The sequence below is a fragment of the Dendrobates tinctorius genome, unplaced genomic scaffold (assembly GCF_039654945.1).
Source record: "Dendrobates tinctorius isolate UK_male_01 unplaced genomic scaffold, ASM3965494v1 ptg000004l, whole genome shotgun sequence".
NCBI classification, from domain to species: Eukaryota; Metazoa; Chordata; class Amphibia; order Anura; family Dendrobatidae; genus Dendrobates; species Dendrobates tinctorius.
In genome coordinates this window covers 45302905-45325223 of record NW_027361672.1, presented here as the reverse complement: position 1 = coordinate 45325223, position 22319 = coordinate 45302905, and the positions used below count along the sequence as shown (strand labels likewise).

Here is a 22319-nt window from a genome sequence, read left to right as displayed (position 1 = left end):
ATGATAATTTACATATTGTACAATCTATTTTATATATTACATTAGTTGAATTACAATTTATATATTGTTTTATATTATATTGTACTGTGTCCCCTGCATTGAAAAAATTCTTAGTAACATTTGCATATCTGCATGTCTTACATTTTGTAGTTCCACACCTAAAAAAACCATTACAGATTAGCCAGGTTTTATCCGATTTTTTATTATTATTGAGAGAGAATAAATTGGGTGATAATTTATCACCCAGTGTAGGAGCTCTTCTCGATACTATATTAATACCTGGCGCTAGAATTTCTGCTAGTTTGGTGTCCTCATATAAAATAGGCAAATATTTGTTAATGATTTTTTTAATGTGTGGGAATTGACGACTAAACTGAAAACAAATGTATGGTTTTTTACCAATTGTTGATTCATTTGCATAATAACACTGATTAAAAGAAAAAAAATTGTGTGACATCAGAAATATTACTACTTGCAAAACATAGTTAATTAAATCTGTAGAGTAATTACTAAACTTTTCTAGATGAAATTGCAAAGCTTTCATCGCCAATGTGTGAGGGATGCACGTGTATAATGATACCACATCGCAGCTTAACCAGGAATATGAAGGCAACCAAATCTTTTTAGAAAAAATTTGTAGAACCTGCTTTGAGTCCCTAATGTAGCCGGGCATCCTTTGTACAAGAGGTTGCAATAATGTATCCACCCATTGAGACAAATGTTCATGAGCTGAGCCGATGCTGAAACGATTGGACGCATGGGAGGAATACCAACATCTTTATGTATCTTAGGTACTCCGTAAATGATTGGGAGCACTGGTTTTTTAACTTGCAGATATTCTGCTTGTTTTTTGGTAATAACTCCCAGTTCCAAACCCTCTATGATAATTTGAATGGTTTTCTCACTAAAATTCTGAAGGGGATTGTGATTCAGTTTCCTATAGGTTAGTTGATCTGATAATAACTCAATCATTTTGTCATAATAGTCTTTAGAATCTAGAACCACCACCACCCCACCTTTGTCTGATATCTTTATGACTACATCTGTCATCGATTTTAATTCTCTTAAAGCTGCAAATTGTTTCATAGACAGATTTTTAAATTTGCCTGATTTGCTGCTATTCTGACCAAATAGAGCCTGCAGTTCCTTTTCCACTATATCTTGGAATCGATCCATACACTCAGATCTCGCCTGGACCGGATAAAAATAAGGATTTTTTGTGACAAAATTTAATGACTGATTTATATATTCCATTTCTCTATCTTTTTCCGTGTCCAAATCTTGTAAAGTTACTAAAGAAACTTGCTCCTGGAAATTCATATGCAAGAATTCATTTGCCATTAGCTGAGTAATATTGTCACATTCTCCTTCATCATTCGTTGTAGTTGATGAATCATTCATAAAGTGTTTCTTAACAGTCAAATTACGCATGAATTTATTCACATCCAGTATAGTTGTAAACAGATCAAAATCTTGGTCTGGCGCAAAATTCTGCCCCAGAGATAAAACTTGAATTTGTTCTGGAGTTAAATTCCTGGATGATAGATTCAGCACATTTTTAATTACTTGATCGGATACTTTTTCTTGCGGGTGGTAATTCCTAGCGCGTTTGTGGTGCTTTCGACCCCCGCGCCTCTTGCGTTTTTTGAAAAATGGTGATCTCTAGTCATCGTGCTTGATGCGTTCTCATTTAACGATACATCTGAGGCACTTAAATAGTTGTCAGAGGAGTCCGGGTCTGATGACGTGAAGGAAACATGCGGTTTGGTTGCTCTTTACCTGGAGTATTTGCGTTTTTTATGAGCATGGCTTTGTTTGAGAATGGACTTGGGAGTTTGATTAAAATTATCCCACTTGCCCCATTCATATACTTTGTTGCTCGTATAGTCATTGGTATCTCTCGCAAATTTTTTCTTCTTTCGAGTCATAATTTCTTCTTCCAAAGCCGTAACCTTTTCATTCATTTTTGCTATGGAAGAGTCAAATTGTACCAATGTCTTGTATTCCAGCATAGATGAATTGATGGTTTCCATCTCTTGCTGAATATCACTAAGTTTGATCTCTTCCTGCTGGACAATTAATTTCATTAAGTTCAGAGAGCAATTGCTTAAAATGGTATTCCATTGTTCCTTAAATTCATCAGAATAAACTGTAGTAGGCGTTTTTTTAATTCGCAAACCTCTTGGTATCATTTCCTTGCTCAAATAATTATTAAGCGTTGCATGATCCCACCACAGTTTCATTTCCTGCACAAGGAGTTTTTCCAGTTTAATTAGACATTCATTAAAGCCTGACACACTGTTGTTCGGCTCTTGTTGATTGGCAAAAACCTCTGCAGCCTTTTTGGACCGATCCCTTTTCAGGTCTGTGGCCATATTAAAACGTGACCTATTAAAATATTGTCACGTGTAGGCAAGATGATTGTACTGTGATTCAGTTCAAATATCTATGACATCTACTGATAAGTAAGAAACTGGGGGCAAGGCAATCCACTAGTAACACACAAAAGCAACATAAGCCAGCTCACCAGATATCCACCGCAGACCTCGGAACTCAGTCTGGACTGACGTGAAACCAAATAGAGAGAGCAATTAGTTCCAGCTGCGTATAAAATTCTTCTTTATTCCATCACTTAAAATATAACATCTTCATAGTGTATGCCACAACCACGGACACGGCAACGCGTTTCGATCTATAAGATCTTTGTCAGAGCCATGAAAACACACTGATCTCACCTGCATTATATGTTACATTTAGTCCAATGGCATTCATGGAATACAATCACATAACAATTTAACCCATAAAATTACAAATCACAAATTGTGTGTATAAATAAAAACATATTGTGAAAAAGAAATACTTATCTCTTCAACAATAATGAAGCATTAGGTCATTACGTTTGTTCAGACCATTCGGAGATCCGGTGTTGAGATGATATATCCAGAAAGCCTCTCGTTAGCAGGCGTCGCTTGGAATCTCCACCACGGAAAGGAATTTTAACCTGTTCTATTCCTTGTACTTGGAAGCTAGAGGTATTTCGGACATGGTGTGTAATGAAATGCTGAGATACAGCTGATAAGTTACGATTCATGTTGTTCATATTGTGAATGTCATATAAGTGTTCTCTAATGCGCACCTTCATTTTTCTAGAGGTGCAACCAATATATGATAATTTACATATTGTACAATCTATTTTATATATTACATTAGTTGAATTACAATTTATATATTGTTTTATATTATATTGTACTGTGTCCCCTGCATTGAAAAAATTCTTAGTAACATTTGCATATCTGCATGTCTTACATTTTGTAGTTCCACACCTAAAAAAACCATTACAGATTAGCCAGGTTTTATCCGATTTTTTATTATTATTGAGAGAGAATAAATTGGGTGATAATTTATTACCCAGTGTAGGAGCTCTTCTCGATACTATATTAATACCTGGCGCTAGAATTTCTGCTAGTTTGGTGTCCTCATATAAAATAGGCAAATATTTGTTAATGATTTTTTTAATGTGTGGGAATTGACGACTAAACTGAAAACAAATGTATGGTTTTTTACCAATTGTTGATTCATTTGCATTTCTGTTAGTAGAAATCATTTCACTTCGATTTTTCTTTTCTGAATAACAGAAAAGAAAAATCGAAGTGAAATGATTTCTACTAACAGAAATGCAAATGAATCAACAATTGGTAAAAAACCATACATTTGTTTTCAGTTTAGTCGTCAATTCCCACACATTAAAAAAATCATTAACAAATATTTGCCTATTTTATATGAGGACACCAAACTAGCAGAAATTCTAGCGCCAGGTATTAATATAGTATCGAGAAGAGCTCCTACACTGGGTGATAAATTATCACCCAATTTATTCTCTCTCAATAATAATAAAAAATCGGATAAAACCTGGCTAATCTGTAATGGTTTTTTTTAGGTGTGGAACTACAAAATGTAAGACATGCAGATTTCAATGCAGGGGACACAGTACAATATAATATAAAACAATATATAAATTGTAATTCAACTAATGTAATATATAAAATAGATTGTACAATATGTAAATTATCATATATTGGTTGCACCTCTAGAAAAATGAAGGTGCGCATTAGAGAACACTTATATGACATTCACAATATGAACAACATGAATCGTAACTTATCAGCTGTATCTCATCATTTCATTACACACCATGTCCGAAATACCTCTAGCTTCCAAGTACAAGGAATAGAACAGGTTAAAATTCCTTTCCGTGGTGGAGATTCCAAACGACGCCTGCTAACAAGAGAGGCTTTCTGGATATATCATCTCAACACCGGATCTCCGAATGGTCTGAACAAACGTAATGACCTAATGCTTCATTATTGTTGAAGAGATAAGTATTTCTTTTTCACAATATGTTTTTATTTATACACACAATTTGTGATTTGTAATTTTATGGGTTAAATTGTCATGTGATTGTATTCCATGAATGCCATTGGACTAAATGTAACATATAATGCAGGTGAGATCAGTGTGTTTTCATGGCTCTGACAAAGATCTTATAGATCGAAACACGTTGCCGTGTCCGTGGTTGTGGCATACACTATGAAGATGTTATATTTTAAGTGATGGAACAAAGAAGAGATTTATTTACGCAGCTGGAACTAATTGCTCTCTCTATTTGGTTTCACGTCAGTCCAGACGGAGTTCCGAGGTCTGCAGTGGATATCTGGTGAGCTGGCTTATGTTGCTTTTGTGTGTTTCCCTCTCTGGTGCAGAAAATTGCGTAGGAGCCCACACCATTTTTTTTCCATTTTTTTAAATTAAAGATATTACGTGCAGATTTTGTGTTTATGTGTGTCTTTAACTATTTATGTACCATTTTATCTATCTATCTATCTATCCCATATCTATCTATCCATCTATCTATCTATCATTATTATTATTATACATTTATATAGCGCCAGTTATTCCATGGTGCTTTACATGGGAAAAGGGGAAATATAGACAAGTACAATAAACATGTGCAAGACAACAGACACACAAGTACAGAAGGAGAGAGGACCCTGCCCGCGAGGGCTCACAGTCTACAGGGATGGGTGAGGATACACTAGGAGAGGGTAGAGCTGGTTGTGCGGTGGTTCAGTAGACTGAGGATCATTGCAGGCTGTAGGCTTGTCGGTACAGGTGGGTCTTCAGGTTCTTCTTGAAGGTTTCCGTTGTTGGTGAGAGTCTGATGTGTTGCGGCAGAGAGTTCCAGAGTATGGGGGAAGCATGGGAGAAGTCTTGTATGCGGTTGTGGGAAGAAGAGATGAGGGGGGAGTAGAGAAGGAGATCTTGAGAGGATCGAAGGTTGCGTGTGGGTAGGTACTGGAAGACCATGTCACAGATGTATGGAGGCAGGTTGTGGATGGCTTTGTATGTCATGGTTAGGGTTTTGAACTGGAGCCTCTGGACAATAGGAAGCCAGTGAAGGGCCTCGCATAAGGGGGAATAGCAAGGAGACAGGAGGATTAGTCAGGCAGCAGAGTGTAGGATGGACTGGAGTGGTGCCAGAGTGCTGGAGGGGAGGCCAGAGAGTAGGAGATTGCAGTAGTCGAGGAGGGAGATGATAAGGGCGTGCACTAGTGTTTTTGTGGTTTCATGGCTGAGGAATGCACGGATCCGGGAAATATTTTTTAGTTTGAGGCGGCAGGAGGAGGCAAGGGCTTGGATATGTGGTTTGAAAGAGAGGGCAGAGTCGAGGATCACCCCAAGGCACCTATCGTGCGGGACTGGGGAAAGCGAGCAGCCATTGACATTGATGGATAGGTCTGGTGGAGGGGTAGAGTGAGATGGGGAAAGATGATGAATTCTGTTTTGTCCATGTTCAGTTTGAGAAAGCGAGCAGAAAAGAAGGCTGAAATAGCAGACAGACATTGTGGGATTTTGGTCAGTAAGGAGGTGAGGTCAGGTCCAGATAGGTAGATCTACGTGTCATCGGCATAGAGGTGGTACTGCAAGCCGTGGGATTCTATGAGCTGTCCCAGGCCGAAGGTGTAGCTGGAGAAAAGTAGGTGTCCGAGGACTGAGCCTTGAGGAACAACGGCAGACAGGGACTAAATGTTCGGTCTGTTAGGTATGATGAGATCCAGGATAGGGCCAATTCTGTGATGCCAAGAGATGAGAGAATTTGTAGCAGGATGGAATGGTCCATGGTGTCGAAGGCAGAAGACAGGTCCAGGAGAAGAAGGTCAGAGTAGTGTTGCTTGCTCTTGGCGGTTAGTAGGTCGGTAGTGACTATCTATCTATCTATCTGTCTGTCTATCTGTGTGTAATGGAGTATGGGTTGGACACATGTAAAAGATGAGGTTGGACAAGAAATGACATTGCAAATCTTTTTTTGTTAAATAACATATCTTTATTAAGTTTACAAAACCGCATACAAATTCGCATGAAAAATGCATCAAATCTGCATCAAATCCGCATAAAAAATGCATAACAAATGCATCTGCGTTTTCTGCCAAGAGGTGCAGATTCTGTGCAGAAATTTCTGCAGGCAAATCTGCAACATGTGCACACACCTGTCATGATCCATGCTGGATCAGGACATAAAAAGCACAGGTAACCTTTTTTTTTTCCTAAGCTGTGCTTAAGGTTGGTTTTCGTCCCCGATGGCCATTAAGATTATTGCACTGTGGTGTCGTTTGTTCTAAGTTTACCCCCGGTCGTGGTGAGCGTCATTGCACTCTGGTTTCTTTAGTTAAGTGCACAAGATTATTATGCAGGTGTGATTGCTGGCTCTGCTATAAAAGAGTCACAGGTGTTGCAATCAGTGTTGGTGATAGTGTTCATTTCAACCATCCTTGGTGGAGGAAGGATCTAGAGAGAGGTCCTGGCAGCACAGTCAGAGCCCAGGTGTGAAAAGAATTCTTGGGAGATTTCCTGGTAGCTCTGACAGAGCTTGGTGGCAGCGATTCAGGAGGAGAGCTGCATGCTGGTGGTGGACTCTGTTGCCAGGAGTAAGTGCAACAGAGTAAAGCTAAGTTGTGTTTCCCCTTTTGTGTTTTCTCCTTAGTGTGTATTAGTACAGCAGTGGGGCCAGTGCCTGCGCCACCCAGCTCCCTAGCAAGGGATAGGTGTAGGGAGTGCAAGGGCGACAGGTTCCTGATCGGCGCCCGGTGCAGAACCGGCATAGGGAACGTTAGGAGCGTTAGGGACACCGACTCAGGGGAGTGCAGGAGGTCTCCACGTCCCCTTTCCCTATCACAGGGCCCACCGTTGTAACTGTTTCCCTACCCCTTGTCTTGTTGTTTTAGTTACCGGCCTGCGAGCCGTGTCACACAGGACGGTTCCACGTGACTATACCCTTAGCTAGATGATGCGGACATTGGTCACTAATGTGACTGCTCTCCAAATTATCTGAAATGTTGGTGAGGGATATGGTTCTTTATTATTTTTCTTTTTTTTACAGGGGACATGGTCATTGGTGAATTAGGTGTAAGGTGAGTATATTTTTGTTTGCTATTTTCTGATTTTTACAGGTGACAATGGCTTCAATTGAATATGAGTAAGGCAAATATAAATTTGTTTTACAAATTTATTTAAAAATAACAGAGTGTGAATTTTTATTTCAAATAAATGCCTTTATTCTGAGTGTTTTTATTTACCATATGGCTATGGGGCTAGTAATGGACAGTTGTTTTATAGATGTCACCACAGGGCATCTTGCCATCACCACAGGGCAAGTGGGAAGAGCTGGGCATAGCACCAGAATTGGCACATCTAATAGATGTGCCTTTTCTGGGGTGGCTGTGGGCTGCTATTTTTGGGAAGGGGGCAATATCAATGACCCTTTACCAGCCTGAGAATACCAGCTACCAGCTGTCTGCTTTAGCTTGGCTGGTTGTCAAAAATGGGGGGAACCTCACTCCTGGATTTTATTATTTATTTAAATAATTAAAAAAAAACTGCATGGGGACACCTCTATTCTTGATAACCAGCCATGATAAAGCTGACAGCTCAGGGTTGCAACCCACAACTGTCTGTTGTGCCATGTTGGCTATCAAAAATAGAACAGACCCAACGTCATTTTTATTTATTTATTTATTTATAGCTCAGGCACTGGCTGTTTGTTGGGCTCTCCATGCATGTGTTGTTACTGTCACATAGCTGCGACACATGAGGCTGCAGCGCCGAACAGCTGATCATCGGATGTGCTTCAGTTATCCGGGTTCCAGATGCAGCTATTTGGTAAGCACTATAGCTATTTGGATAAGGAGTTATCCAAAGCTTTCGGTCATCTCTAATTCTTATCCAAACAGTTTTTGCAGAGCTACCATTCTCTGAATCTTGGATGTCTGTGGAGATATACATTTTCCATACAATGGAAAGAAACACACCAACACTGGACTATAGTAAACCAATCAATTATTAGTAACCATAATAATAATAATGATAATAATAAAATATACCACCAGTGTTAGTGAAGTTAGGGATTACACACTATTAAGGATAAAACACACCAATCAACCAATCAAAGGACCTCTTAACCATAAAAAGCCAGACAGGGTGTACTTATTAAATTATATTTTATTTTATTTATACAGGTGGTTACATTAAAACCAATTAAAATCCAAAAGAGTGCACGTATAGGAACAGTTTTCACAAAATTGTAAAATGATAAGACCCAATTTATATATCAGATATGCATACCCCACATATTGTGGAATAACGATTTGAAAAGGATTGTGCAAAAGGTGCAAAAATTACATAAAAATCATTATAATACATAAAAATAATTAACAAAAAAAGTGCAATGTGCAATGTGCAAAATTGTCACACAGTGGATCATATACAGGAAAAATATTTTTTAGAAAGAAAAAACACATAAACACATGTGCTTTTAAACATCAATTGTGTGTGTATTCACAAAGCTTCCATATACAGGCACTCTGCACTTTATTCTGGATATATGGAAGCTTTGTATTATAATGATTTTTATGTAATTTTTGCACCTTTTTCACAATCCTTTTCAAATCGTTATTCCACAATATGTGGGGTATGCATATCTGATATATAAATTGATTGATTACTGCATGGGAAACACTTGATGTACAGGGTTCTGAACCTGAACAGTAACACAGACTTCTTGGAGAAGTTCATGTTGCGGGTGTTTGGTACTGACCATAAACTTTACTGTTCGGATTCGCTCATTAGTAATTTCTAATTTTTCTAACAAAAATTTACAAAACCATTTCTTTTAGGTACTGCAGAACTTTGGAAGTGACTTTGAGGCACCTACACATGTGGTCAAAATTGTTGGTACCAATCATTTAATGACAGAAAAACCCACAATGGTCACAGAAATAACTTGAATCTGACAAAAGTAATAATAAATAAAAAATCTATGAAAATCAACAAATGAAAGTCAGACATTGCTTTTCAACCATGCTTCCACAGAATTTAAAAAAAATAAAACTCATGAAACAATTTTGACCACATGTGTATATGACAGAAAATACCCAAAAGTGACATCATTCTAAAAACTTCACTCCTCAAGGTGTTCAAAACCACATTCAAGAAGTTTCTTAACCCTTCAGGTGCTTCACAAGGACTGAAGCAATGTGTAAAGAAAAAAATTAACATTTAATTTTTTTCACAAAAATTTTATTTAGTTCCAAATTTTTTATTTTTACAAAAGTAACAGGAGAAAATGGACCTCAAAAATTGTTGTAAAATTTTTCCTGAGTACACCAGTACCCCCATATGAAAACTATTGCTTGGGCATATGGCAGGGCTTGACTTTTTGAATGCAAAAATTATTTGTAATCAAGAGCGGATGCCATGTTGCATTTGGAAAGTCCCTGATGTGCCTAAGCAGTGGAAAACCCCAACAAGTGACCCTATTTTGGAAACTAGACCCATCATGCAACTTATCCAAATGTGTGGTGGGCACTTTGAACTAGATCTTTCACAGAAATTTATAACATTGTGCTGCAAAAATTAAAAATGTCTTTTTTTCTACAAAAATGTTTTTCTAGCCCCAAATGTTTAATTTTCACAGGGGTAACAAAAGAAAAGAAACCCCAAAAATTGTTATGCAATTCCTCCTGAGTACTCTGATACCCAATACGTGGAAGAAAACTACTGTATGGGCAACGATAGGGTTTGGAAGGGAAGGAGCACTGTTAGACTTTTTGAATGCAAAATTGTCTGGAAGCGAGAGTGAACGCCATGTCATATTTGGAGAGCACTCGACGTGCCTAAACAGTGGAAATCCCCCCACAAATGACCCTATTTTATAAATTAGACTCCTCAAGGAACTTATCTGAATGTATGGTGAGTATCTTGAACACCCAGGTGCTCCACAGAAATTTGTAACGTTGAGATGTGAAAATAAAAACTCACATTTTTTTCCACAAAAATGTTCTTTTAGCCGAGATATTTTATTTTCTCAAGTGTAAAAGGAGAAAATGAACCCAAGAATTGTTGTGCAATTGACCTGAACATGCAAGTACCCTATATGTGAGAGAAAACTATTGTTTGGGAACACAGCAGGGCTCAGAAGGGAAGGAGGACCGTTTGACATTTTGAGCGCAAAATTGTCTGGAATCGAGAATGTATGCCATGTCATGTTTGGAGAGCCGCTGATGTGCCTAAACAGTTGAAATCCCCAACAAGCGACTCCATTTTGGAAACTAGATCCCTCAAGTAACTTACCTTAATATGTGGTGAGCACCTTGAACCCCCAGGTGCTTCACAGAAATTTATAACGTTCAGCTGGGAAAATAAAAAATCTCTTTTTTCCACAAAACTGTTTTTCTAGCCCCAAATGTTTTATTTTTACAAGGGTAACAGGAGAAAATGGACTCCAAAAATAGTTGTGCAATTTCCCCTGAGTATATCAACACCCCATATGTGAAGAAAAACTGCTGTTTGGACACTAAGAAGGGATGAGTGATGGTTTGGAATGCAGACTTTGATGGAATGGTCTGTGGGCATCATGTCGCGTTTGGAGAGCCCCTGATGTGTCTAAACAGTGGAAACCCTCAACACTTGATCCCATTTTGGAATGTATCTAGATGTGTTGTGAGCACCTTGAACTCCCATGTGTTTCTCAGAATTTTATAATGTTGAACTGTGAAAATGAAAAAATTAGATTTTTTTTGCAAAAATGTTGTGCTGGCCCCAAATTTTTTCATTTTCACAAAGACAGCAGGAGAAAAGGGTTTTCAAAATTTGTAGTACTGGGGCCTGCTTCTTTCTGACTGCCAAATATTAGGAATATGATCATTACCTCCTGAAACTGAAGGTACGTATCAGTCTGGCCTGCACATGGTGATAGCACAAAAGCATTATACATTGACCACTGTATGATGTGAATGGCCAGCTTGAGAGGGACTTGAAGAGTGTGATGCTGGTATAAATATTATCTACTGCTACCACCACTGGCCGCTCTTCCCCTGCGGCTGGTCGCGCCACTGTTACCTCTATGCCCGCTGCTGCCCGCTCATCCGTTCCTGTCGTTCGGTCCTGCCGTGCTCCCTGCACTGCTGGAGGCTCCAGGACTTGGCACTTACGCTCTGGCACTCTTGGAGGGCGGTCACGCCTCCTCCAAGGTCCTATAGCCTCTTTGATGTCCTGACCCGGGTGGCCACGCCCCCTCCCAGGTCCTTTATACACTTAGATATCCCGACCCAGAAATCCCAGCAGCCAATCCGGGTAAGGTGGGGGTTATTTGAACCTGCTTCCTCTTTCCTCTGGCGCCTGGTTATTGTTTAAGCTCCTGCTTCTGTGACCCAGGCCCGTGTCTATATTCTGTGTGCACTATCTGCATGTCTGTGTCCTTGCTCTCTGCCTGTTGCTCTGTTGTGCCTCCTGGCACAAGCTCAATCCCTGTACTCTGCCTTGTACTCTGTTGTGCCTCCTGGCACAAGCTCAATCCCTGTGCTCTGTTGTGCCTCCTGGCACAAGCTCAGTCCCTGTACTCTGCCTGGAGGTCTGTTGTGCCTCCTGGCACATGCTCTGCTATACTGCTGTGCTCTGTTCCGTATGTCCATTCTCTCCCGCTATCTGAGCCATCCCTCTTGGTACCGGCTACTGTGGTTTTAGAGAGCCTAGGCCTGTCCCTGATGATCCCTGTATAGGGTTGGTCTTTACTAGGTCGGCTCGCCCTGGGCAATCTGTTCCATGGTCTAGAGTGTCCACTCTTGTAGCTCGCCTCACTGAGGCGTTACAGAATAACCCGGCCATGGACCCCGGCGCCATGTTTTCTGCGGCTTCCATTCAAGTAGCATCCTGTGACGCTGGCCTTGTCTCCCTGCCATATTTCCCACCTCGTCCGTGCAAGCCACCTAAGTTTTCTGGGGATCCCAAACAGTGCAGGGGTTTTTTGACTTAGTGTAGCATCCATTTTGAACTCTTGCCCCTGCAGTATCCCACTGACGGGGCAAAGGTGGCTTTCATTGTATCTGTTCTAGAGGGAGAGGCCTTGGCTTGGGTGAATCCCCTGTGGGAGCGTGATGACCCCATTGTCTCCCAATTGGCAACCTTTTTGGAAACTTTTCGCAGGGTCTTCGATGAGCCGGGAAGGCTGGTCTCTATGACTGGGGCCCCTTTTAACCTTCGCCAAGGTTCCCTGTCACTAGCTCAGTATGCCATCCGCTTCCGCATCCTAGCCTCCCAGTTGGGGTGGAATGATGAGGCTCTGGTTGGAGCCTTCTGGCATGGGTTTTCAGGCCAGATTAAGGATGAGCTCGCAGGACGAGATACTCCAACGTCCTTGGAGGATCTCATCTCCCTGGCTACACGCATAGATTTGCGCTTCCAGGAACGATCTCGCGAGGCTTCCAGAGAGGCTGGTTTACTTCTTCCCCTAGGACAGGTAGGGGAGCCCTTCTCGGGAGTTCCCGATTCCTCATCCCCCTTGACTTTGTCTGTTTTGATATACCACAAGCAGAGACGTTACTCCGAGGTGGCTTATGTGGATTCGGGTGCGGCAGGCAACTTCATTTGCCTCGAGACTGTCAGGAGGCTTCAGATTCCTGTTATTTCCCTGGACAGACCACGTCTCATTGCATCGGTGGACGGAAGACCTCTGCAAGAGTCCTTCACCATGGTGACAGAAGAAATAGTACTACAAATTGGGGCTCTTCATCGGGAAAGCATTGCTCTGTACATACTACTGAACCTCTCACATGCCCTGTTGCTTGGGTTGCCATGGCTCAGGCTCCATGAATCTATTCTTGATTGTCGCTCGGGTGAGGTGCTTCGTTGGGGGTCCTCCTGCCAGAGACAGTGTCTGCAGCCAGTTCGTCCTGTTAATCCCCCACAATCCAACTCTGCTCCTGCAGTTCTTCCTTCGGCTTATTTGGGCTATGTGGATGTCTTCAATAAAAAGGAGGCTGAAGTCCTGCCTCCGCACCGCCCTTATGATTGCCCGATCGAGCTTGTTCCCGTTTCCTCGCCGCCCAGGGTGAGGATTTACCCTTTGTCTCCAGTGGAGACTCCGGCAATGTCAGAGTATATTCAGGAAAACTTGTCCAGAGGCTTCATCCGGAAATCATCCTCTCCTGCCGGAGCAGGATTTTTCTTCGTCAAGAAGAAGGATGCTTCGCTCTGACCCTGCATTGACTACAGGGGACTGAATAACATCACAGTCAAGAACACATATCCACTACTTCTTATCCCGGAACTCTTTGACCGGCTCAGAGGGGCTCGTATCTTCACTAAACTCGACCTCCGGGGCGCCTATAACTTGATTCGTATCTGCTCCAGGGACGAGTGGAAGACTGCTTTTAACACCCGAGATGGCCACTATGAGAATCTAGTTATGCCGTTTGGCCTCTGCAATGCCCCCGCAGTCTTCCAAGAATTTGTCAATGATATTTTCCGGGACCTCCTATATTCCTGTGTAGTGATGTACCTAGATGACAGCCTTGTCTTCTCTTCTGATCTACCGTCTCACAGAAGAAGTGTTCGTCTGGTTCTCCAGCGTCTGAGGGAGAATAACCTTTATGCTAAATTTGAAAAATGTAGAAAACACACACGGGGGCACCACTGACAAATAAACAGGAATCTAACCAGACCTATACAAAAAATTGTAGCAATTTTAGAAAGTAGAAAAAAGGAATAGGCCACACAGAGGGGATCACCTGAGGTAAGAATTAGCAAATAATAATAACTAGTAATAACTTCATCCTTTATTTAGACACAAAAAACAAACATCACAAGGTTAAAAACATTAAAAATCATCACACATGTGACATACAAACATCTGTGGCTCAAAATAGAACCAAACTCTCAAAATTCTCCACTCCCCATAGGATACCTCTATTGGAAACTATATATATATATATATATATATATATATATATATATATAGCATACCATAATATGGAAACCCACCATATGAAGTGTAGAAAATCTGCATGAGGATTTCCTTATTAACTTGAATACATGTACACACCATAAATGCAATTGTTACAGATATTAAAAACCACACATACAAAAAATGTCACCAAAATAACATATGGTGTGCATATGAGTAAAGGAATATAAGGCATCATCAACACAAGCAGATTACCCATAGAAGACATGCATATATATTCAAAAATCAGCAAGCTCAAAAAACAAGCTGATGGATTGTCAGTAATGGATTATACACACTTCCCTATAAATATCTCATAATGCCAAACCTATCTAGGCACACTGTGTTGAATAATGAAGGCTAAAATAGCCACCTCACAAAAATAACACAACCCTACATTATCTGTGCCAAAGACCAAATTCAACATGGAGTGGAGCCTGAGAGTGCTGAGACCCGACACGTGTCGCCACCCATTGTGGCTTCGTCAGGGGTACTAACTGTCAGTCAATTGGGTCTATTAATAGACCAGTCAATCAGTAAGGCTGGTTTCACATTTGCGTTTTTTAGCGCTGGAAAAAAACGCATACGTGCGCATGCGATTTTTCCCCTATATTTAACATGGGTGCGCATACATGCGCGCTTGTAAGCGCATGTATGCGATTTTCATGCGCTGCGTTTTTTTGGGGTGTGCGTTGGTATTTTCCAGACGCTGCATGTTGCATTTTTTGGCCCTGGAAAAAAGCGCATGCGCACGTATGCGCACGTTTTGCGCTAAAAATGGCCATTATAGCCTATGGATGCGCATACGTGCGCACTGGCATGCGCAGGTATGCGATTTTTTAGCGCTGCGTTTTTTGGGTGGTGTCCACTTTTTATCCTAGTTAGAATCTTCTAAAGTCAAAAAAAAAAGTCTATATAAAGGAGGTGCCTGCCAAAACTCTGCCACTACTACACTGAGAGATTGAAGAGCAGACAGTCAACCAAGAACCCATTATATCAGCGAAGAATGTGAGTATATTACATTATATGCCTGTCCTTTTAAATTATGTATGTACTAATGATTTTTATTATTTTTACATGCAGTATGTCTTCAGAATCCGAGTATTCCCCATCGCGGCAGGAATTGGCGCAAGCAGACCGTGAGGTGATTATTTTCGTGCATCTGGTAAGTATATCTGCTGCTTCTCCAAATCTCTTACGTTTTTTTCAACTTTCTTAAGACATCGTCATCATCATCTGCGGACGGCACTAGTGAGGGCGAAGAGCAGGAGCAGCGAAGCCAAGTCCCGGTGGTGATACGGAATGTAAGTATCAAATGATTTGTAATGTTCTTTATTTTTTATCTTCTATTTTTACTCATTTTTTTGTTTCTTTTTTTGTAACTTTTTATTCAATTTAAATTTGATTATTCTAATGAATGTGTTTTGTCTAGGTTCCACAACGGGATGAAGACGTCTACCTGGATAATGAGCAGCTCATCAGCCTGGTCCAGGAGCGTTCGCCGTTGTGGGACAGCCGTGACCGGCTGTACAAGGACAATGTGGTGACCCGGCGGCTATGGAATGAGGTGGCCGCAGCGTTGATGGATGGCTGGGACAGCGCCACAGCATCCTCCAAAAAGGCGTTTAGTGAGTATTTCCCTGCTCTGTATTGTGCCGCAGTGACTGTTGTCCTTGACGGCACTGTTGGGTTTCGTGCTAGGCGTATTCTAGCAGGAAACCCAACAGTGTCATCGGGGTCTACAGTGACTGCTTTGAGTATTGTATTGCTACATTGTGCCGCAGTGACTGTTGTCCTTGACGGCACTGTTGGGTTTCGTGCTAGGCGTATTCTAGCAGGAAACCCAACAGTGTCATCGGTGTCTACAGTGACTGCTTTGAGTATTGTATTGCTACATTGTGCCGCAGTGACTGTTGTCCTTGACGGCACTGTTGGGTTTCGTGCTAGGCGTATTCTAGCAGGAAACCCAACATTTTCATCGGGGTCTACAGTGACTGCTTTGAGTATTGTATTGCTACATTGTGCCGCAGTGACTGTTGTCCTTGACGGCACTGTTGGGTTTCGTGCTAGGCGTATTCTAGCAGGAAACCCAACAGTGTCATCGGTGTCTACAGTGACTGCTTTGAGTATTGTATTGCTACATTGTGCCGCAGTGACTGTTGTCCTTGACGGCACTGTTGGGTTTCGTGCTAGGCGTATTCTAGCAGGAAACCCAACAGTGTCATCGGTGTCTACAGTGACTGCTTTGAGTATTGTATTGCTACATTGTGCCGCAGTGACTGTTGTCCTTGACGGCACTGTTGGGTTTCGTGCTAGGCGTATTCTAGCAGGAAACCCAACAGTTTCATCGGGGTCTACAGTGACTGCTTTGAGTATTGTATTGCTACATTGTGCCGCAGTGACTGTTGTCCTTGACGGCACTGTTGGGTTTCGTGCTAGGCGTATTCTAGCAGGAAACCCAACATTTTCATCGGGGTCTACAGTGACTGCTTTGAGTATTGTATTGCTACATTGTGCCGCAGTGACTCTTGTCCTTGACGGCACTGTTTTTTTTTATCAACAGTGGACAAAGTCCGAACACGTTGGCGTTCGATCAAGGACCGCTTCAACAGTGATGTTCGTGCTGAGGGCCAGGTTCGCAGTGGATCTGCGTCAAGGACCAGAACTAGATACCGTCACTATCATGCGTTGCAGTTCCTAAGACCGGTCCTTGCCACAAGATCGTAAGTATTATACATTTTGGGTTTTTATTTTTATTAATCTGTGTTTTTCTAATCCACAGCTGATGCTTCTTGTAAAGGCATGGTAGTAATGATTTTCCTTTCTTCCACAGCACCTGGAGCAGCACCCTGCAACCTGGCCCTGGAGCGGTCCTTCCTCGGACGTCCTCTGACCCGTCCCAGCCATCCGACAGCCAGGAAGCACCTTGCAGGTCAACCACACACACAGCTGGTGACCAGGAAGCTGGGCCATCAGGTGTTCCCCTGTCCCAGGTCTCTGCCACTGGTTATGCGGGCACTACCCGCCAGCGGCAGAGGGCCTTGGACAGGAATGTCTTGCCCGAGTTTATGCATTTGAGCGAGACATTTAATTCCAGCCTCAAGTCACTGTCCGACAGAGTTGAAAGCGGTTTTGCCCTCATGGAACGTGGTTTTAACCACTTTGAACACCGCTTCAATTCTGTAGAACAGCGCCTTGACCGTCTGGAGGCCGACCTCAACAGACCAGCACACCATTTTTTTAGTAAGATTGAAAAGGGCATGGCGGAACACCTTAGTCCTGATCAACAGCTGAATGTGCTGCAGGCCTGCAACAATGCTTTCTTGCAGGCTATGCAGCATAATCGGTACGGTCAGCAGTCAGTGGTGTCCTTTCCACCTGTGCCACCATTGACTCGCTTCACCTCACTACCGACTTGTGCTGCATACCACTGCACGGACACCTCTATTCAAAGCCAGGACACCCACCGTTACACCACCACAAGTCTGAGTGCAGCTGGTCACTTCACCGACACCACCATGGCAAGCGCTGCTCCTGTCTGGAGCACCACCGCCAATCCCATGCATGCGTGGAGCTCAGCCACCACTAGGCAAACATGGAACAGCCCTGCCGCTACAACAACATGTAGTAGCCCTGCCACCACCACTCTGCAAACCTGGGCCATCACTGCCGCCACCAGTCCTCCTGCAAGGACGAGCACTGACAACGAAGAGCAGCAGCAGCCACCTCAGCAGCAGCAGCCACCTCAGCAGCAGCAGCCACCTCAGCATCAGCCGCCACCTCAGCAGCAGCAGCCACCTCAGCAGCAGCCGCCACCTCAGCAGCAGCAGCAACCACCTCAGCAGCAGCAGCCACCTCAGCAGCAGCCGCCACCTCAGCAGCAGCCGCCACCTCAGCAGCAGCCGCCACCTCTGCAGCAGCAGCCGCCACCTCAGCAGCAGCAGCCATACCAGCAGACGGGGGACCTACATTCCATATTTGCCCCTACTTCAAGGCGAAATCAATCAAGGCGGGCATTGGGACAAAGTCGGTTCAGGCACAACTAATGTAACTGAACAGATTTCCTCTCCTACAAGTGTTCCAAGTTTAATTCCCTTAACTGGACTACCTTCCTCCACAAGTTTTGTTGCCCCTTCCCCTCAAACACCGTCTTCAACTGCAAGTGTTGCATATTCCCTGCACACCCCCAAATTGAAACCATCTGCCCCCAAACGCCGTAAAAAATAATTTTTAGTTTTTTTTTTGTGATAAAAAATAAATTTACATTTGTGGTTCACTATTAATAAGTTTCATTAATGTTGTTTGCGCCGCTCACACACACTGATGGGTAAATACATGTTAAAAACCAACCCAAGGGCTAGTATAGTCATATGTGAAATAACATGGACTAGTATAGTCATTCCAAGGCCTAGTGTAATAACTCTAGTTTTACCAAATAGAATCTGGTTTCATGAAAAACAAACTGTTGAAACTTGTCTAAAAAATAAGTTTATTTCTAGTTTCACCAGTTTGTTTTTTGTGAAACAAGATGCTAGTTGTTAAAAATCGAGTTATTACAGTAGGCCTTGGTATGACTATACTAGGCCGTGGTATTTCACATATTACTATACTACTAGCCCCAAGGCCTACTATACTCATATTTGAAATACCACGGCCTAGTATAGTCATTCCAAGGCCTAGTGTAATAACTCTAGTTTTAACAAATAGAATCTGGTTTCATGAAAAACAAATTGTTGAAACTTGTCTAAAAAATAAGTTTCTTTCTAGTTTCACCACTTTGTTTTTTGTGAAACAAGATGCTAGTTGTTAAAAATCTAGTTATTACAGTAGGCCTTGGTATGACTATACTAGACAGTGGTATTTCACATATTACTATACTACTAGCCCCAAGGCCTACTGTACTCATATTTGAAATACCACGGCCTAGTATAGTCATTCCAAGGCCTAGTGTAATAACTCTAGTTTTACCAACTAGAATCTATTTTCAAACTGTTGAAACTTGTCAAGTTTCACAAAAAGATACTAGTTGGCCAAAATCGAGTAGGCCTTGTTATGACTATACTAGGCCGTGGTATTTCACATATTACTATACTACTAGCCCCAAGGCCTACTATACTCATATTTGAAATACCACGGCCTAGTATAGTCATTCCAAGGCCTAGTGTAATAACTTGTAATGGAGCAGATTACATGAGCAGATTACATTCATCCACTCAATGCTGACTTGTATTCCCCATGGACTTTCATTGGGGTTGGGTTTTGAGGGTTGTGTTTTGAGAAAATCACATACTTTGTTTTAAACTAGTTGCACAATTTTCTCTTGAAAAAAAATGGTTTCCTGATTCATGGCCTGCAGCTTTGCTCATTCCAATATATTTCACGCAGACTAGCAATGCTGCATTTTAACTCGTATGTGTATTTACCTGCCCAGGTGTGTGAACATAACAAAATTCAGTTATACATGGGAAGTTTTTTAATTAATTGGAGTTTAAAAAATATAGTGCACTCAGTAATGGTATCAAATAAGGATTTTTATTACCATAAACAACAACATTACACCATTTCATCTTGCCAGTGCACCCGTCCTACATCAGAAATAAAGTAGGCCGCAAATTTGTCCCTCATTTGGCCAACTTCAACGGATGACCTGAGAGTGTGCTGAGTGAATTCAGGCAATGGGTTAGGAGCATCATCGTCCAGTTCAAAGGTCGGGTGCTCTTTAGCCATCACAAAGTTATGTAGAACCACACAGGCCTTCACCACCTCATCGACTGTTTCAAGTTTAAGATTAATGGCCGTGCCCAGAATTCGCCATCTGGAAACAAGAATCCCAAAAGCACACTCGACAGTTCTTCTGGCCCTGGTCAGCCTGTAATTAAAAATTTTTTTGGTGTGGTCCAAGTCCCGGCTGGAGTAGGGTTTCAGTAAGTTTCCGCACATTTGAAAAGCCTCATCGCCAACCATTACAAAGGGCAGTGGCGGAGCTTCGGTGTGAGGAAGAGGCCGTGGCATAGGGAAATTAAATTGGTTGCCATACAACCTCCGGCCCATGTCTGAGTTTTTAAAAGCCTGCGAGTCATTACCACGGCCAAATGCTCCAATGTCCACTGCTACAAACATACATCCGGCATCCGCAATTGCAATGAGTACTATTGAAAAGTACTTTTTGTAATTATAGTACTGAGATCCCGTTCTTTGAGGTTTGATGATCCGTATGTGTTTCCCATCAACAGCTCCCAAACAGTTGGGAAAATTGCATACTGTCCAGAATTTGTCAGCAATTTCCATCCACTTTTCAGCGGTGGGCAGGGGCATAAATTCTGGGCAAAGAACATTCCAGAGAGCCCGGCAGGTGTCAGCAACAATTCCAGACAAGGTAGAGATTCCAATACGGTACTGGAAGTGTAGTGAGGATAGGGTTTCTCCAGTCGCCAGGAATCTGTGAACAGACAAAGAAGTAAAATTAATATTTATGTATATTATTTTTAAAAACTATAAAAAAAAATATTAGTACATTCACGAAAACTAATTACCCAAGGTTTTGAATACTAAATTTACAAAAAAAAACATCAGACCACACCCCTTTGTTTTTAAAACATACCGTAATGTCACCAGTAGCCGTTCCTCAGGAGGAATCGCACGACGGAGCTGTGTGTCCTGTCTCCGGATGGATTGTTGGACACGAGCAAGCAAATCCATGAAACTTTCGTGGGACATCCGGATATAATCAGTAAATTTCTCCGGGTTTGCACGTAGCTCGCTGTAGAGGGTGTGGTATGCCCCACGGCTCTCCCGGAGTTCAACAATCGGATGTATCCACATACGCCGCCGTCTTCGCTGCCTCTCTCTCTTCCTTTGTTCATGGCAAGCAACTGCATACGCCTGAGCCATCGCGATGTCCAAATCCAAGTTGAAGTGAAAACTCTTCCAGCGCAGATCCATGGTCACGAGAAGAATCAAGCAAATGTGAAGAATACTGTAGACAGGGTCTATATATATTAACATACCACACCCACAATGAAGTCCCATTGGTCTTGTGTGTTGTTGAATGGTTGTTTTTTCTTTTTTGTGGGGTTTTTCAAAAATCTGTAAAAAAACGCAAACGCACAAAAAACGCATACAAACGCGCAAAAACGCTGCGTTTTTTTCCTGCATGCGCATTAAAATGCTGGAAAAAAACGCAGCGTTTGTATGCATTTGTATGCGTTTTTTTAATGCGTTTTTTTGCGGGAAAAACGCGCTGCAAAAAAAAGCAAGTGTGAAACTAGCCTAATGAAGTACAGCTGCGCTATTACCAGAGAAGCGGCGATAAACATAGGTGGCATGTGGTCAATAAAAACAATACATGTCCCATCACGAGGATGGGTTCTGCCCAGAGCACAGGCGCCAGCGTCTGCAACCCAGAAGTAGATGTCTCGGTGTCTAATCAAAGGTCAAGATCATCAGACTTAATGCGTATGCGCAAAGTACCAGCCATTCATAGCTCAAAGTGAGATCATATAAATATCCGTACACCGCACATGCGTTAATGAAAAGCCCGGAGTCACATGATCAGATAAGAGACAAACACAAATGTGCCAGTATTAAACACTACGACGATAAACATAACTCTCCCAACATCAAATGGCTGAGATACACAGCCCATATCAGTGGTGGTTTGGACCCAGTGCAAAAGGGCCGTTATCTGCAATCCTAAAACAAATGACTGCGCCTGCATTGATGACAGGCCAGGAATCACATGATCAGATAAAAGGACAAATGCACCAATGTTAACCACTAAAGGGGTGATCTGCATATGAATTAGAAAAATGTATCTTTGAGCAAACATCCTTACTCTTCCTGGGTTACATCATCTCCGATACAGGGCTAAGAATGGATCCCGAGAAGGTGTCTGCTGTCCTCAACTGGCCCCGACCCTGTGGAGTGAAGGCTATTCAGCGATTTCTCGGCTTTGCAAATTACTACAGGCAGTTCATTCCCCATTTCT

General features: G+C 42.1%; 1 protein-coding gene across 1 annotated transcript; it reads left to right on the top strand.

Moving 5' to 3' along the window:
- Window positions 1-16799: 16799 nt before the first annotated feature.
- Window positions 16800-18715, top strand: LOC141081048 (uncharacterized). Its single transcript, XM_073566084.1, has 2 exons — window positions 16800-17055; window positions 17166-18715. The coding sequence occupies exon 2, from the start codon at window positions 17401-17403 to the stop codon at window positions 18376-18378; it is 978 nt and encodes a 325-aa protein (XP_073422185.1). The 5' UTR covers window positions 16800-17055; window positions 17166-17400; the 3' UTR covers window positions 18379-18715.
- Window positions 18716-22319: the final 3604 nt, after the last annotated feature.

Excerpts from the sequence above, each read along its gene's own strand:
- LOC141081048 (XM_073566084.1), top strand. The coding sequence starts at position 17,401 with ATGCATTTGAGCGAGACATTTAATTCCAGCCTCAAGTCACTGTCCGAC.